At 42.6% G+C, this 16,839-nt stretch overlaps 1 protein-coding gene and 2 non-coding genes across 4 annotated transcripts in view; all 3 read left to right on the forward strand.

Moving 5' to 3' along the window:
• polr1a (RNA polymerase I subunit A) overlaps nt 1–16,839 on the forward strand; it is a 33,487-nt gene that overhangs the window by 2,551 nt on the left and 14,097 nt on the right. For both annotated transcript variants that reach the window (XM_063500085.1, XM_063500093.1), the window contains exons 8-24: nt 92–172; nt 878–995; nt 1,136–1,277; nt 1,380–1,541; nt 1,624–1,746; nt 1,838–2,065; nt 2,153–2,260; nt 2,336–2,482; nt 3,479–3,670; nt 3,848–3,997; nt 4,131–4,314; nt 5,070–5,152; nt 12,396–12,554; nt 12,946–13,044; nt 13,154–13,306; nt 14,689–14,771; nt 15,241–15,406. In XM_063500085.1, the coding sequence (XP_063356155.1) occupies nt 92–172; nt 878–995; nt 1,136–1,277; nt 1,380–1,541; nt 1,624–1,746; nt 1,838–2,065; nt 2,153–2,260; nt 2,336–2,482; nt 3,479–3,670; nt 3,848–3,997; nt 4,131–4,314; nt 5,070–5,152; nt 12,396–12,554; nt 12,946–13,044; nt 13,154–13,306; nt 14,689–14,771; nt 15,241–15,406 (2,378 nt within the window). The remainder of the gene's footprint in view (nt 1–91; nt 173–877; nt 996–1,135; nt 1,278–1,379; nt 1,542–1,623; nt 1,747–1,837; nt 2,066–2,152; nt 2,261–2,335; nt 2,483–3,478; nt 3,671–3,847; nt 3,998–4,130; nt 4,315–5,069; nt 5,153–12,395; nt 12,555–12,945; nt 13,045–13,153; nt 13,307–14,688; nt 14,772–15,240; nt 15,407–16,839) is intronic.
• On the forward strand, nt 5,237–5,373 carry LOC134646548 (small nucleolar RNA SNORA5). Its single transcript, XR_010096758.1, has one exon. It is a non-coding gene; the product is annotated as a small nucleolar RNA SNORA5 (small nucleolar RNA).
• Nucleotides 15,682–15,818, forward strand: LOC134646551 (small nucleolar RNA SNORA5). The gene has a single exon (XR_010096759.1). It is a non-coding gene; the product is annotated as a small nucleolar RNA SNORA5 (small nucleolar RNA).

The raw sequence follows: 16,839 nt of genomic DNA on the forward strand, positions 1-16,839 counted from the left end.
AATTGTGATTTGTGGTGATTCTATATACGTCTGTTTTAATGGTGGCTATGTGCGCCTCCTAACTCTGATCCATAACGATGTCTCCCTGCAGAAGATCTGCTGCGTGGAAAGAGAGTCTACATGACTGCCAGCACTGCTCGAGAGCACGTCAACAAAGTGTGGGAAAAGGAAGGTAGGCCAGAAGTAAAGGCTCCAGGTTACATGTTTAAGGCTCTTCTAAGCCCCTCCCTCCAGACACACGCAGACACATTTACCTACATGTCTCTTGTGGGCTTAAAAGTCAACCCTGACTTTCAGCTGCATGTGAGATTTAAAGTCTATTCTCCCAGATCAGCGTGTACTGCTTGACCTGTGATCTAGTAGGAAAACACCTGTGATTGGCCAAAGTGCCCATTAAGACGAGAGAGAACTTCTGCTGCTTTTCAGCTCTGTCAAACTTCATTGTGCTGGAAGGTTGTTGTGTATTAAAATATGATGCTTACTCCAGTTTCAGTGAGGAGATTATAGCATTTCTGAGTATTTAAAGCTAGACGTTTGGTTTGGGTGTGTGTTAGAGAGCCAACATGAAAGAAGCTGCTCGTTACATATGTGTAAAATGCAATGTAACAAGTTTAAAAAAACTAGAGTATAGAGTTCGCTTTGGCTTTTACTATTGTTTATTTTTGCTCTGCATTTATTAAGAACGTGCTCATGCTCTCATACAAATACATGTATAACGTGGCCAGTCATAAAAATACCTGCGTGCACACCTTACAGCCACGAAACTTTAGTGTGTGCGTGTGTGTGCGTGTGTGTGTGTGCGTGTGCGTGCGTGCGTGCGTGTGTGTGTGTGTGTGAGAGAGCAGAATTCAAAGCATTACTTGTGTTATTTCTTCAGGTTTCTTCCTCAAGTGTCTGTTCTCTGGGCTGGAGGAGAGCATGTGGTCCAAAGAAGGGGGAAGCAGTTTCTACCCTGACCTCTTCTTCCTGGAGCTGCTTGTGGTCCCGCCATGCAGGTACAACATTACACAGCTGGCAGAGTAGCACCTGTTTGTTTTACACTCAAACACCTACCACTCCGACCTGTAATCTGTTACTGCTGTACAAGCAGCTTATTTTTATTCAAACACTACACTCCTCATCTCCTCCCTGTCAGGTATCGGCCAATCAATCGCCTGGGTGACCAGATGTTTACTAACGGTCAGACAGTGAACATGCAGGCTGTCATGAAGGACTGTGACATCATAAGAAAACTCCTGGCCCTCATAGCTGGTGAGAAAATTGTCCCGGAGACAGAGGTGAGTCAGAGACGATGAGACATGAAGAGTGTAAGAAGCTGAGCAGCCGAAGCGTTTCTTCCATCCAGATTGTGATGGCAGAGTGGACGTGGTTCTTTTCAGGCTCTCGAGCAGACGGACCAGTCGTTTCTGTCCGGGATCCTGGGAGCGACTCTAACAGATAAACTGTACAACGTGTGGGTCCGCCTCCAGAGCCACGTCAACATCGTCTTTGACAGCGACATGGACAAACTGATGACAGAGAAATACCCTGGGATCAGACAGGTACCTCGCTGCACACCAGCACGAGCACAGCTGACCAGGGTTTAGGCAAGTAAACCTTACAGTTTCTCACATTACGTTACAGATCCTTGAGAAGAAAGACGGATTATTTCGGAAACACATGATGGGCAAACGTGTGGACTACGCCGCAAGATCTGTCATCTGCCCAGACATGTACATAGGCACCAACGAGATAGGAATACCTATGGTACATCCCTACCTTTATTAAAGAAGAGGAGATCAAAATGGTATCAGGACTGGAGCTCAAAGTTTTCTGGCTGTTTTGTGTATCCGTGCAGGTTTTCGCCACCAAGCTGACCTACCCTCAGCCAGTCACTCCCTGGAATGTGAAGGAGCTCCGGCAGGCCGTTCTCAACGGGCCCAACGTCCACCCCGGTGCCTCCATGGTGATAAACGAGGACGGCAGGAAAACCATCCTCTCCCCTACCTGCCTCGCACAGAGGGAGGCGGTGGCCAAGGAGCTGCTGACACCCTCTCCGGGTCCACGCAAGATGCCCATGAAGATCGTAAGTCAGCTGTGTGGATTTAACAGCAGTCAGTCACAGATTTAACCGCCTGCGTGAGCGCTCACTAGCTGTGTTTTGTCTGCTCAGGTGAATCGACACATAAAGAACGGAGATGTTTTGTTGCTCAACAGACAGCCGACTCTGCACAGACCGTCCATCCAAGCCCACTGTGCACGCATCTTACCAGGAGAGAAGGTAGCTCCGAGCTCCTCAGCCGCCGTGCTTTGTGGATTACTTTGATCTGTACTTGATCTCAACTCGATCTTCCAGGTGCTGAGGCTCCATTACGCCAACTGTAAAGCTTACAATGCTGACTTTGATGGGGATGAAATGAACGCTCACTTCCCTCAAAGTGAGCTGGGCCGAGCCGAGGCCTACACGTTAGTCAGCACTGACCAGCAGTACCTCGTCCCCAAGGTATGTGTGTGTATGCAGAGAGTACAAAGGATTCACAGTTAACACTGCAGCCCGACACTCTCAGGGATTATAGCTGCAAAATGTTATAAACTGACTGGATTGTACATGTAAGACGACCATGAATAAAAACCCTCTTTTATTTCTAATGGCCAGCAGGGGGAGACTCCTGTTCATGGAAATACAGCCTCTGGCTTTAATGACCCATGTATGGAAGCCCGTTTCTGCCACAAAAAAAAGTATCCATAACTTGAAATTTTGACTTATTTTCTCAAAGTTTTGAGTTAATAACTCGAAATTTCACGTGAGCTCTGCCCATCAGTAATCTACATGAATGATGTCATTTTCTTGTTACCCAGAAGGATATGGCGCAGACTAACGCGCACTCAAAACCGGATCGCAACAAATCAGCGCTTTCGAGAGTACGTTGATAGTAATGCCATGTGATTCAGCTAATAACACAAGGATTTCATCATTTGTGAAGCCACACTGAAAATACTCAGCAATCTGTGCATTCATGACTGGCTGTACTACTGGTAGCTTAGCATAGCATTTGTAGCTGAGGGCTTCAGCTTCCAGGTAACAAGGAAATGATGTCATTCACGTAGATTACTGATTGGCAGCGCTAACTCGAAATTTCAACTTATTAACTCAAAATTTTGAGAAAAGTAAGTCAAAATTTCGATTTACTTCTCGAAATTTTGAGAAAATAACTCAAAATTTTGAGGAAGATGGATACTTGTGTGTTGACGTTAAAAAGACAAATGAACCGGCGAGGTGCAGGTGGGGTTCTGGTCTGGACTGGCGTTATTAAAGATGAGCTAGTTGGACCTTTTGGGGTTAAAGACGGACTAAAACTCAACTCCCAAACCTGATTCTGGTTTTTATGCAGGACAACGCTCCATCCCGTGCATCGAAGTACTCCACTGTGACGCTGGAGTAAGGGCCTCCTTCCTCTCATGAACTGCAGGTTTTACCTTCTCGTTCTTCTCTCCTCAGGATGGTAAACCTTTAGCAGGCCTGATCCAGGACCACATGGTGTCAGGAACAAGGATGACAATACGAGGCTGCTTCTTCACCAAAGACCAGTACACTGAGCTGGTGTACAGAGGGCTGACAGACAAACCGGGCAGAGTGAAGTTACTTCCTCCAGCGATACTCAAACCACAGCAGCTATGGACGGGAAAACAGGTGAGCGAACGTACATTTGATTTTTGGTTTTAATAGAAGCTTTTCAGCGTGATGCTGGAAGCTGAATGAAAGAGTTTAGGTCAGCGTGTTAATTATCCATCGTCTTGAACTCTAATACTAAAAATAAGGAATTCATGGCTTCAACATCTCTTGTGTGATGATCGGTGCTCCTCATAGGTGGTGTCGACCCTCCTGCTGAATGTGATCCCAGAGAAAGCTGTGCCTCTCAACCTGGCTGGCAAATCAAAGATTCCTAGTAAGGCTTGGATCCAGGTCCCACCACGAGCCACTCCAGGGTACCAACCCGAGAGCATGTGTGACTCTCAGGTATGTACAGTCTTCGACCCAAAAATACTCGAATTACTCAGTTACTAAAGGAGGCCAGGGATCGTGTACTTCTGCTTTGGTTCGGGGCGTTGACGCTTGCTTCTCCTCTTCTTTCGTACGTCTTTGTGTTCAGGTGGTGATTCGTCAGGGGGAGCTGTTAGTTGGGGTTCTGGACAAAGCTCATTACGGCTCCTCGGCTTACGGTTTGGTGCACTGCTGCTATGAGCTCTATGGAGGGGAAACCAGCGGCAAACTGCTCAGCTGTCTGGCTCGACTCTTCACTGCATACCTGCAGCTCTACAGAGGCTTCACTCTGGGTAAGAACCCGGATACTGACCCAGTGTTCTTCGTTCCTCCCCTGAACCCTGTTAGTATCACTGCAATCACACAAATGTGTCAGGTACACCGAGAGCAACCTGAAGAAAGGCTCTGCACACTCGAGCTGTCCTTTGGTCAGATGAGACTAAACTTAGAAACGCTGCTGATGTTTGGAGAAAGCAGGAGGAGAGAGACCACAGGGAAGCACCGTGGTGGGAGTATTATGCTGTGGGGGCACTTCAGTCTGTCTGGAACTGGGAATCTCATCAAGGTGGAAGGAACCATGAAGGATATGTGAAGATTTTGAAACACAACTTTAAGCAGTGTGTCGTCCCACATGATAACAACTCCCAAACACACGTCCTGGTGAAGAACGACCTCCAGAAGTTCAAAGTGAGCGTTGCTGACTGGCCTGCACATCGTCCTGACTTTAAAATCTGTCGGGTGAACCAAAGATCAGGGTCCTCGCTAGAAGACAATTAAATCTGGAGGATCTGGAGAGGTTTGCCAGAGAAGGACAGGCTGGGGTTGCTCCAGAGACGACTGCAGGCTGTTATCCAGCATAAAGGATGCACAACTGCATAATCATTTTCACCCTGGTAGTTTTTGGTTTTAGGGGAAAAAATAATGTAACCATCCAGCATAAAGTGATATATTAAAATTTCCTTGCTCTGTTTACCAGCAGTTGGGAAATGATTGCTAAATGCTGATGATTCTGCCCTCACTAACTCTTTCCTTTTACCTGTGTGCCCAGGTGTGGAGGACATCCTGGTAAAACCAGGCGCCAACAAGCGGAGGAAGAAAATTATTAAGGAGTCGCTGAAGATTGGAACCAAAGTGAGTAAAGCTAATGTGGTCTTCACTGAACAGCCTGCAAGCATGAACGCACGCTCTACATTTGACACCACAGAGAGACTAAACTGCAGCTTTGTCAAATTCAGTGCTTCCTCCTTCCTGGACGCCACTGGCCAAAATGGCTGCCACAGTAAAGGTGTAGTTCATGGGCCCCATGGTGCTGGGACATAGCCTGTGGGGATAAATATGTACTACACACAGTAATTATATTACACTTACCTGTACACAGTCATGAAGTGTCTGTGTGTAAGGCTGTTTCCAGTTCTGCTGTGTCCACACTAAAGCTTCTACAATGCTGACGTTTCAGCAGGCGGCTGGGTTTATAAATCACTGGGAAAACACGTGTTCTAAGACACGTTCGTACTGAGGACGTGTGAATGCAAACATCAGTGAAACACAGTGCTCGTAGGCTGAATGTGGGAATGACAAGAATGAGATGAAAGTGGTTCGTGGCTGTGGTGAGATGTGAGAGCCACACAAAGATCAGATGAGGGCGTGTGATGCTCTGTAGTGTGCAGTGTGACATTGTCAGCTATAGCGGATGTGGCTAATTAATGGGAAAAAAGGAAGCTGTGGTTAGCTGTTGACCACTACAAAAACATGCTCTTGATAAATGAATCTGTGTTATCTGCAGGGTTCGTACGGGTGCTTGGAATCCTTGAAAATACTTGAATTTTAATGTTGTCTTTTCAAGGTTTGAAAAGTGCTTGAATTTCAGATGTGGTGCTTAAAAGTGCTTGAAAGTGTAACTGTATTTCATTCACCACAAATAACTATCTAATTGAATAGTTTTCTTATCAGATAGAGAAATAAAATGAGTTGCAAAATGTAGAGGCAAAATTTCCCCGCCTGGGCTCCCTTGCGCCTCTGGCTGTATCCCAATTCAGGGTCTGCAGCCTTAAAGGCTGCATTTTAAGGCCGATTACGTCACAGCGACGCGACGAAGGCTGTCCCAATTCAAAGGCTGCTCAAAATGCGGCCCTCAAATGCGTCCTTCATTTCCCTGAATTTTAAGGATGTAGCGGTGTAGACTTCGTGGCCCAACATATCCCAGAATGCATAGCGCGGCGGTGGGTGTGGATAATTTTGCCGAAAAAAAACGGCGGAATCGGGGCGGCCAAAGAGTAAACTTGTAAAAGTAAGTACTGAATATTATGTCACTTATTTATGTGCAAATGTTTAATAACGAAGAACATTAAAACATTACTGTTGGCCACATGTCGGCAAAGTTATGTGACATTAGCGATGTTTGTACTAACTTGGTTTTAAAGCTTTTACTTTAAAATATATGCCGTTCAATAGTTGACCTTAATCTTACAGAGAATATGATGATTTCATGGATATTTAAAGTAAGCACTGAGAGAAATTTAGTAATGCCAACATATTAAAAGAACAATATTTGTCTCTTATATATAATACATTTATATATACACTGTCAAAGATACTTGACTTTGAGTGAAGATTTAAGGTGACAGGAAATATAAATAAATGCAGCCTGAATCTTTACTGAAGCTCAGTATTTGAAACAGAGTTCATTCACTGCTGTAATAACTAATAATGATTGAAATAATAACTTTAATATTGGCCATATTATATTTACATTACCAAAGTGAGATGACTTTAGTCTCATGAACAACATTAGCTAATTGTTATTTACTAGCTAATCTTAAAATGACTGTTCAGTACAGAAATGAAGCCCAACAATCATGTTTTTACAGTCCCGTGGTCTCAGCCTCAGATACTTATCAAATCAAAGTTCATGTAGAAACAAACAAACAAATGAACAAAAGATTTTTTCTTCATTTCTGTCAAATAATGCTGTATGAAACATTTCCAGCTGTTAGTATCATGGTTGCTTGGCAACCATTTGGCAACCTTGACCGTCCCATTTCACAAGCCTCGCACTTCCGGCCTTAGCGGTCTTTGAGTACGCGGCCCGTGTGGACCGTTAAGGCTGCAGACCCTGAATTGGGATAGAGCCTCTGTCTGTTTCAACGTGTGACCCCGCCCCTCCCTCGGACAGTCGGGGATGAGTGCGCTAGCATACCTGTAGGTTGCTATTTTTATGAGTGTTTGATGGAAAACAACAATGGCGGAGTTTGCGCTCTCCAGTCGCATGATAGGTGAGTCCTAGTAAATAATTTTCCAGTACGTGTACGTTACACATGCTATTTTTAAAAAATTATGATTATTATTTTGCTAGCTATCAAACTCGCTGGAGAAATGATTGAAATACACTGAGTGTGATGCAGTATGGCAGCGCTATTATGGAATATGTTGTGAACTTAGCTAACATTACTTAGCAGTGATATGAGTTAATTTACGCAAGTGAAAGCTTTAAACATTAGCCCGATACATAACTAGCTAACTTAAGGCTTTCTGGTTAACCCTCTGGGGTTAACCATAGGCCACGTAAAACCGATGTTTTTTGTTTTTAATAAAACAGTGGCGTTTACTCCGGGGAGAAACGGTAAAAACGGCGTTTTCTAAGGAGAGCGCTAGCAAACACGCTTTGCTTGTGAGTGAAAAACAACAGTCATTGGTGAAAAAAGAAAAAACACTCCTTCCCTATTGGTGGAAAAACGTCGACCAATCAAAAAAATGATATGGCAACATGTGGCATTTGGTTGTTTGGGAAGAGGGGGAAGTTTTAGGAGTGAGCGGAAGAGAGAGAGAGTTTTGATACATGAGACATTTGTGACGTTTATCGTGTTTGGAGTCTCAAGTTAGTGTGTTGTCTTGTGTAGTTAGTGTGTAGTGTAGTCGTTGTTTTGTTTTGTGTGTCAGTTCTACTAGTGAATGTCACAGTTGCTGCAAAAAAGCCACCAAAGGCAGATTGTAGTGTAAACGCTGAGTGACACACCTGCTGTCAGACCTGCAGGATTTATCCCTGTGCTGTTCTCATCTGTCTTATAGTGGACACAAACTATTTTTGGAGTTCCATAAATAATTTGTGTGCCTTCTTATTTGATGCAGAACACCTGATTGTTCTGTAAATAGTTTGAAATGGTTATATAAAAAGCGTCTGAGCCTTGGCTGCATTTTTAGGTAAATAGTACCATATAACTTTGTTGTTTGCAAAACTTGTGCATATTTTTAAAAATGTACAATTTCTATTTGCATTTCAAGTTATGAAAATGATTCTTTAAACATGTTTGTGGTTTTTACAGTCAGAAATGTCACTTTCTACTCGTATTTTAAATTTTGTCTGAATTTAGATAAATTGTGCTGATACAGTATGTCAAAATGAGAAAATAACAGATTGGCAAGATAAACAGTTTTTAAAGGTGAAATATAGAGGCCAAATCAAAAGTAGTCAAAAACGGCCAATTATACCCTGGACACCACCAGTGATCCATATGGTCACAAAGAATAGCCACTTGTTTTTGTGCTACCAAAGTTCCCCGGCTTTCATTCAAAACAGGGGTCACCAACCTTTTTGAAAGTGAGAGCTACTTCTTGGGTACTGATTAATGTGAAGGGCTACCAGTTTGACATACACTTCTCAAATAACAAATTTCCTCATTTTAACTTTAATTATGTGTTATCATTAATAATTAATAATATTCATCTATCTAAAGACACTAATTATTTTAATTATTTTTCACCATAATTATAAAGAATGCAAGTAGGAATCAAGGTAGGAAACATAAATATCAATATGCAACGCTTTATTTCTATATATCACTGCAAGTATTTACATTTGAAGTGATCACTTCTACGACATTTTCACTTACCACTAACAAATTTTAGGAAATTATGCACTGTTACATACAAAAATAATGTATGTATGTAACATACAAAAATCAACTTTCAAATTTTACAGAACTTTTCACCAAATTGGCAGCATTTTAAAACAAATTATCACATGTCACACTTAACAAACACAATTGTTTTTCAATAATTAAATTCAACTTTGACATGACACTGTAATGTTGCCACTGAGAACATCTATTATGGCTTTCTTTGTCTGTTAGTGGGAAACCTGGCATTGCATGCTGTTCACCAGTGTGTTGTAATCTGGGGTATAACTTGACACTGCAACTCTGAGTGAGTCTTGCAGATGAGATCAGAGAGGCGTGTTCTGTGTTTGTTCTTGATGAAGTTCATGTCAGAAAAGGCTGATTCACAAAGATAGGTTGAACCAAACAGGCTGGCAACCTTCATAGCTGCTGTGCATACACCACTGTACATTTCTGTGTCAACAAGGCACCAAAAGTTTGGTGCACCCTGATAGGCTTTGAGGTGGACGTCATTTTGCAATGTTACAATTTCGATTTCCACCTGTCCAGCATCCAAGCTGAACATTGAACTTAGTTGCTCAGCAATGCATGTTGTGTCCACATTCATGAAGGGATTGGAAACAAATGATACACATGGCTCAAGCTGATCAAGGTCACAAAACCTGTTCTCAAACTCTTGACCAAGTCGGTTTATGACTTGAGTGTACTTTTCTGCAACTTTGTCAAAAGTCTCAGATGCAGAAGCATTGTCTTTCAGCACCATCTGCACAGAGGGAAAGTGCAGCACCTTTTTTCTCTGTAAATGCACAGAGAAGCTGCTCATCTGGGCTTTAAATCCATTTAAAGCACTTATCATGTCAGCAACAGTCTTACCTTTGCCTTGCAGCTCACAGTTCAAATGGTTCAGTTTCCCAGTAATGTCCGTTAAAAACGCAAGGTCAAGTGTCCACTCAGTGTCCTCCAGCAGAGATGTGTCTTCCCCTTTGGATTGCATGAACTCTTTGATTTCACCCAAAAGTGACAAAAAACGAAGCAAAATCCGTCCCCTGCTGAGCCATCGGATTTCCGTATGTAGTAGCAGGTCACCATATTCAGCTGACAGCTCCTCCAATAGCACCTTGAATGTTCTGTGCTGTTTAGCTCTGGAGCGGATGCTGTTTATGATCTTCACGACGGGAGTCATGACATGCTCGAAGCCGATCACCTTTGCGCATAGCGCCTGCTGGTGAATGATGCAGTGGTAATGCATGAAGTTTGGGAACTCTGTGTCACCTTTACAGTGAGCGATGAATCCTGTATGTCGGCCGATCATAGCAGGAGCCCCGTCAGTAGTCACTGATACCAGCTTTTCCAACGGTACCTTTTTTCTTCGCGAAAAACTCCTTCACCGCGTTATAGATGTCAATTCCCTTTGTAGTTGTCTTTAGCGGCAGTAGTGTCAGAAGTTCTTCTTTTGTGGAGAAACCATCAAATACCATCCGGATAAAGACCATCAGCTGTGCTGTACTGCTGCTGTCCACGGACTCGTCACACTGGATGCTAAACCACCTGCACTTTGACAGATCCTGATCCAACTGATCGGCCAGGTTCCCGGACATAGCCGACACTCTTCTAACAATTGTAGTTGCCCCCAGCTGGACATCGGAGAGAGTGGAGATTACATCGTTTCCATATTTCTCGTCTTTAAGCACAGTTTTTGCAATTATCATCATTGCTTCTTTGAAAACCTCTCCATCTAAAAATGCCTTCTTTTTCTTAATCATGAAATGTGTAGCTCTAAATGAGGCTTCGGTTGCTTTTTGGGAGCTTTTCACCGGTCTCGTGAAAAAAGACTGCTGTTTGCTCAAACCTGCCTTTAACTCGCGGGCCTTTTCCGCTCGCAGTGTGCTGCCCTTTGGGTAGTTAGCATGGTAGCTTGTGTGACACGTTCGGAAATGTCTCTCCACGTTGTGCCGCTTTGCCGTTGCCACAGTCGCCCCGCAAATGAGACACACGCATGAATCTTTCACAGTGGTAAAAAAGAACTCTTCCTCCCATTCACTGTGAAAATGATATGTTTTCTTTCTTTTTTCCGCCATGTTTTCCTCATCTCCTCACCTTTGCTGGTCTTCACGACAACTGTTTCCGTGGAGACCAGCTAACGCTGATCTAATATTTAATAATATTTTTTTTAATATATTGTCTCTAACAAATTGACACCAATGCAATTGTGATTTAAAAAAATAGCAAGAAAAAATAAAAATAGATGCAGCTTACTGGTAAGTTGTTATGGTGAGCTATTTTTAGAACAGGCCCGCGGGCGACTCATGTGGTCCTTGCGGGCGACTCATGTGGTCCTTGCGGGCGACCTGGTGCCCGCGGGCACCGTGTTGGTGACCCCTGATTCAAAATGTGTTTATCGTCAGCACCTACACATTAAACTACTTAAACATTATAAATGTCTTCAGGCTCACACTGAGGCCTGTGGGGCACTGTCAGCCACTGAGACAGTACACACATTTATATGTGTATTTGTATATGAATATTTCATACTTTAAGGTTGCCTGTTTATTTAAGGGAGATGAACAAAATACATTGGAATTGTACATAATAACATCACAGATGATAAATTCAATAGATTTTAAGTAGATGCTTGTGCGTTCTTAAAGTCTTATATGTTGAATTGAACTATGTGATTTGTTCAAAGCCTCCCAGTCAGTGCTGTTCTCCATGCCTGTCTGACTGTACATGATGTTATTAGCACAAACACTTTAAAGGTGATGGTTTAGGACTTCAACAATAATACAGACAGCAATGTAGTTAGCAATAAAACAGCTTTATTGGGAATTAACTTAAAAAAACAAACAAACAACAAACAAACATCTGTTTCCTATTTCTTGTCACACAGGAAAGAAGCATCGATTTCTGATGAGAAGACTTATTTATTTCTTTTTTTGAGGGGGGGGGGGTCAACAGGAGAAGAATATCTCTAACAAGTTGATTTGTTCACATTGTCACATCTTAATTTTTAAGTGAAATGTGCATTTTGAGTTTGTACACTATGTATATAAGGCGACCGTTTCCTTTGCAGTATTTTTGTATGGTGCGTTTTTCTATTTCTTAACAAAAGGTGAACAAAGGTGTTTAAGTTCACCCAGGATGATTTGTTTTAATTTTCACATGGTCTTACCGAGGTGATGCGAATAGAAACAATGCATTCTTTTTTGGGGGGGGCGGGGGGGGGGCGTCATGTGCTGGAAAAGCTTGAAAAGGGACCTTGAAAGTGCTTAAAAAGTGCTTGAATTTGACCCCGAAAAAGGCGTATGAATCCTGTATCTGCTTCACTCACATTATGGTGATAATAATCTGCAAGTGGTTGTTGCATTAGGTGATTTCCACTAGGGGGCAGCAAAGTCTACATATTTTCAGATTGTCCACATGGTGGCTTTAAAGATTCGGTACTTTATTATTTTTGTTTTTCCTTTTTTCTTTTTGTCATTCAGGCGCTCCAGGCTGCTTTTAATCTGCCCTCCAATGTGGACCAAGCTGAGGCTCAGAGTCGCTGGCAGGATGCTCACCTCAACCCAGACCAGAGAGACTTCATCACGGCCGACCACAAGTTCAAAGAAGTGGCAAACCAAGTGAACAATGATATCAACAAGGTAGCTGTTTAAGAGCCACGTTGTTCCTCTTTTGTTTGCTTTAAGAATAGAAGGTTTAATGGTCCAATCACACGGCTGTGTCGTTGCAGAGGAAGCGTCTAAAGAAACTCATTTGATTTGTTTCTGAATGATAATTCCAGGTGTAAAAATGTATGTCAGAAAACGTCTAATCTCATCCTGTATATCAGATCAGTTGATTGATCGTCGGGCTCTAGCGTTGTCATGATTGGTTATTGAGACTGTTTTTAACAACATTATTATTTATCCATTTTAATTGCATCTTCTAAAGCATTAGATCGTTCCTTTCTATAACTCAGACACCCTCAGCAGACAGTTTTCACTCCATGTTGTGGTTTAATGCAGTGTGCACGTTGTTTTGTATGCTGGTTAGGTATGTATGCCAGTCGGACTGCACACCTCTTTCCCAGACAACAACCTCCAGCTGATGGTCCAATCAGGAGCCAAGGGGTCTACAGTGAACACCATGCAGGTATGGCCCTCGCCCTCCCTCTCACATTCACCTTGGCTTTCCTCATGATTTGATATCCAGGTGTGTTAAGCTACAAATGTCCTGACCTGTGTGTTGGTGTGTGTTTCAGATTTCCTGTCTGCTTGGTCAGATTGAGTTGGAGGGCCGTAGGCCTCCACTGATGCCCTCTGGGAAATTCTTGCCGTGCTTCCAGCCCTACGACCCTGCGCCCGGTGCTGGGGGCTTTGTTTCTGGAAGATTCCTCACAGGCATCAAACCACAGGTAACGTTTAAAAGTCACTTTTACACGATAGCTCCTGTTGTGCGGCCAGGTTAAGCTTTTTTTTATAACGTTACTTAAGGAGGTAGGAGACTTTGATATTTTGAACATTTAGTTGTCTTGTAGGTTTTAGATACATCCCCACTCAAACGTTTAAGACGGCTTGAAAAATGGCAAAAAATCCTATTTTGCATGGTTGGATCTTAAAAAGATTCCAAGTTGATCTTCAACATGTAACAAGAAGAAATGGGAGTGAGACAAAACTTTATTTTGAGCATGCAGTTTATTGAAAATAACACTTAAACTGAAACAGGCTGTTTTACAGCTGATCCAAAGTTTAGGACCACACCTCCAAAAAACTCGTAAACCCCCCAAAACAGAAATCAAAGTTCAGACATGAACTCAGTGATGAGGAGCTCCACTGTTATTGTTGATCACTTCAAAAATTTGTTGCGGCGTGCTTGATGTAAGCGTTTCCATGAGGTGAGTGAAGTTTCTCCAAGTGGTGAAGACGGCCGCACGAAGGGCGTCTGCTGTCTGGAAGTGTTGTCCGTTTCTGTAAACTTCCCTTGCCATCCATCCCCAAAGGTTCTCAGTTGGATTTAGATCAGAGGAACACGCGGGGTGGTCCAAAAGAGTGATGTTACTCTCCTGAAAGAACATTGTACTGTAGCGTTGTCCTGTTGAATAACCCACACAGACGAGGGCAACATAAGAGAAGGAAACTCTCTGCCACCTTTCAGTGTTGCATGTTTGGTCCAAACGGTCGGTTCTATGGCGTCCAAGGGGACGAGGCCTTTGAAGACGTTTGTTTTTGAAGCCCTTCGGTCTCAGATGCCGTCTGATGGTTAAGAGGCTGCAGTCGGCACCAGTAACGGCCTTAATCTGGGTCGAGGATCTTCCAGTGTCTTGACAGACAGCCAATTGGATCCTCTGGCTCAGTGCTGGTGAAATTTTTTGGGTCTTCCACTTGACTGTTTTTGTTCCATAACCCTCAGGATCATTTAAGAAACTACTTACTGCGTCCACCTCAGCCGTGATGGCGTGCTGTGAGAGACCCTATGCATTTAGGGCGGTTCACACTCATACCATAAAAGAACCACTGGAGTTCATTTGAAAAGCCACCGAGACCACTTCCTCTAAAGGATCCCAATGCGGTTGTTTTCGTTTTATGGTCTATAGAGAGATCTAAACCTCGCTGCTAAGAGCAGCTCCTTTGAGTTCAGGTTTGGTGCTGATGGTTTTTTTTAAAGTAAACTCTGCTTCTGTTGGGCACAGTTGAAAGATAATAAAGGCAAATATGAGGCACCTGATCAGAGTCTGGAGTGGCACAGCACAGGATTTGAATACTTTCTTCCTTCATGATAAATTTCTTTCGTCCTCAGGAGTTTTTCTTCCACTGCATGGCTGGCAGAGAAGGACTGGTCGACACGGCCGTGAAAACATCCAGATCAGGATATCTGCAGAGGTAACAAAAGTTTTACTAAAACAAGCCCCAAAAAACACAGAAATGTTCACTGTGTTTGTCTGTGGTAAGAAATGCAAATATTATACAAATTTTACTCACTGTTGTTTTGGCTGGCAATGAGTGCTGTGCAAATGAAACATTATTCAAATCTGAGTTCACAGGATTTCTGAACAGCATTCATATGTGCACTGCTGTGAGCTTTGTTAATCTCTTTGCATGCCAGCGCGATCGGATAAAGCATTAGTCTTGGTTTTGGAGTGAACACAAACAGAGATGAGGATTTGTAACCAGAAACCGTGTTTTGATATGAGATTGAGAAGCAAGTTGATTTGATTTCAGAGGGAAATGTTGCTTCCATGTGTGTAAGTGAGCAGCAGAGAATTTCAAACGCAGGTGTTTCAAACACAGTGTAAGGTCATTAATATGGCACATCTGCCCCTCTGCCTTCTTCAAACCATTTCCTCTGCAGATGTGTCATAAAACATCTGGAGGGTTTGGTAGTGCAGTACGACCTGACGGTAAGAGACAGCGATGGCTCTGTGGTCCAGTTCCTGTACGGCGAGGACGGACTAGATATCCCCAAAACTCAGTTCCTGCAACCAAGACAGTTCCCCTTCATAGAAGACAACTATGAGGTACGAACAGCGATGATGTGAATGGTATTCTGAGACGGTCCACATATCAAGGTAGTGCTGCAAAGCTTAACTTGAGCCTTTACCAGCCATGCGTGATGATACACGCATGGCTGGCTCAGTGTTTCATCACCTGCGTACTGTCTGTGTGCAGCTCGACAGGTTATAAAAAGGTTTCGATGGTAAACGACTTGTTAACCGCAACTTTAACTTTGCATACAAACCATTTGTTGATTCACAGCCACATTACAGCTCCCTGTGATAGTGCTGTGGAAGATCGCAGCCTCGTCAAATTCAGTGCTCCCCCCTCAGTGGTTGGTACTGGCCAAAGTGGCTGCCACAGTGAAGGTGTAGTTCATGGGCCTCGGTGTGCTTCGACACAGCCACTGGGGATAAATATGTACTGCATACAAGCACATTAGTGCTCAGCAACTCAGATAATACTCTGCAGTTTCCATGACGATTTGTTGTATTAGCCCAGCTGTTAACAAAACACTAAATATGTGTTAACTGTAGAGCTGGGCGATATAAGATTTTTTCATATCACGATATGTTTTTTTCATTTCAGGCGATAACGATATATATCACGATATAAGCCAAATAACTATATTTGTAAGATTTAAATGTGCCGTTGCTCACAAGTAAAATGTGAAATAATCAGCAGCTTGTTTTGATTTAAATATTTATTTCCCATAATAAGTTTAACAGGGTAGATGTACTTAAGGAACATGAGACTTCAGTTTCAGATAAAGGCAAATATTGCAAACTACACAAAAGGCAGCTGCTAAAGCGTTTAAGTTTCAAAATAGAACAAACAAAACAGACTACTAAATTGTCAATTCCACTTAGAAACAAAATATTAATTCTAAAAATAAGTCTTAGTTTGTTTTACAGAAGAACAGACAAACTTTTGTCAATATCAAATAAACTGAGAACTAAAAGGAAATTCTCAATCTCTCCTTGTTGTATAGCTTAGCTTTTCAAACAGTTTTAAAATAAAGATGCTAACTGAACATTCTTCATATAAAAATAAATAAACTTTAGTCTGACAAAAGCCGAATGACGAATTAGCGCTTTCAGTCAGAGATTGAGCATCCCTGCTAGTGCTGGGCGATATGACGATATATATCGTGTGGACGATAGAAAAGTGTCTATCGTGCCATTTGTCTTCTATCGTTTATATCGTACTAACCCAAATTTTATAAATTATTACATAAAATATATAATTAACCCTTTACAACCGGTCGGAGCAGGTACACTCCGCTTTACCTAACTATTTTTAAACCCCTGTAGAACTGGAACCACATAAGGTAGTGCAATATTTGCATGTGAAACCGGAGGAGTTGTACTTACATCTTATTCCATTAGCTTGTCCAAGGTCACGGTTTCCTTCCACATATAACTTTGCAAAAATTGCATAAGAAGCACTTGCAGCA

This window comes from Pelmatolapia mariae, linkage group LG2, assembly GCF_036321145.2.
Source record: "Pelmatolapia mariae isolate MD_Pm_ZW linkage group LG2, Pm_UMD_F_2, whole genome shotgun sequence".
Classification (NCBI taxonomy): domain Eukaryota; kingdom Metazoa; phylum Chordata; class Actinopteri; order Cichliformes; family Cichlidae; genus Pelmatolapia; species Pelmatolapia mariae.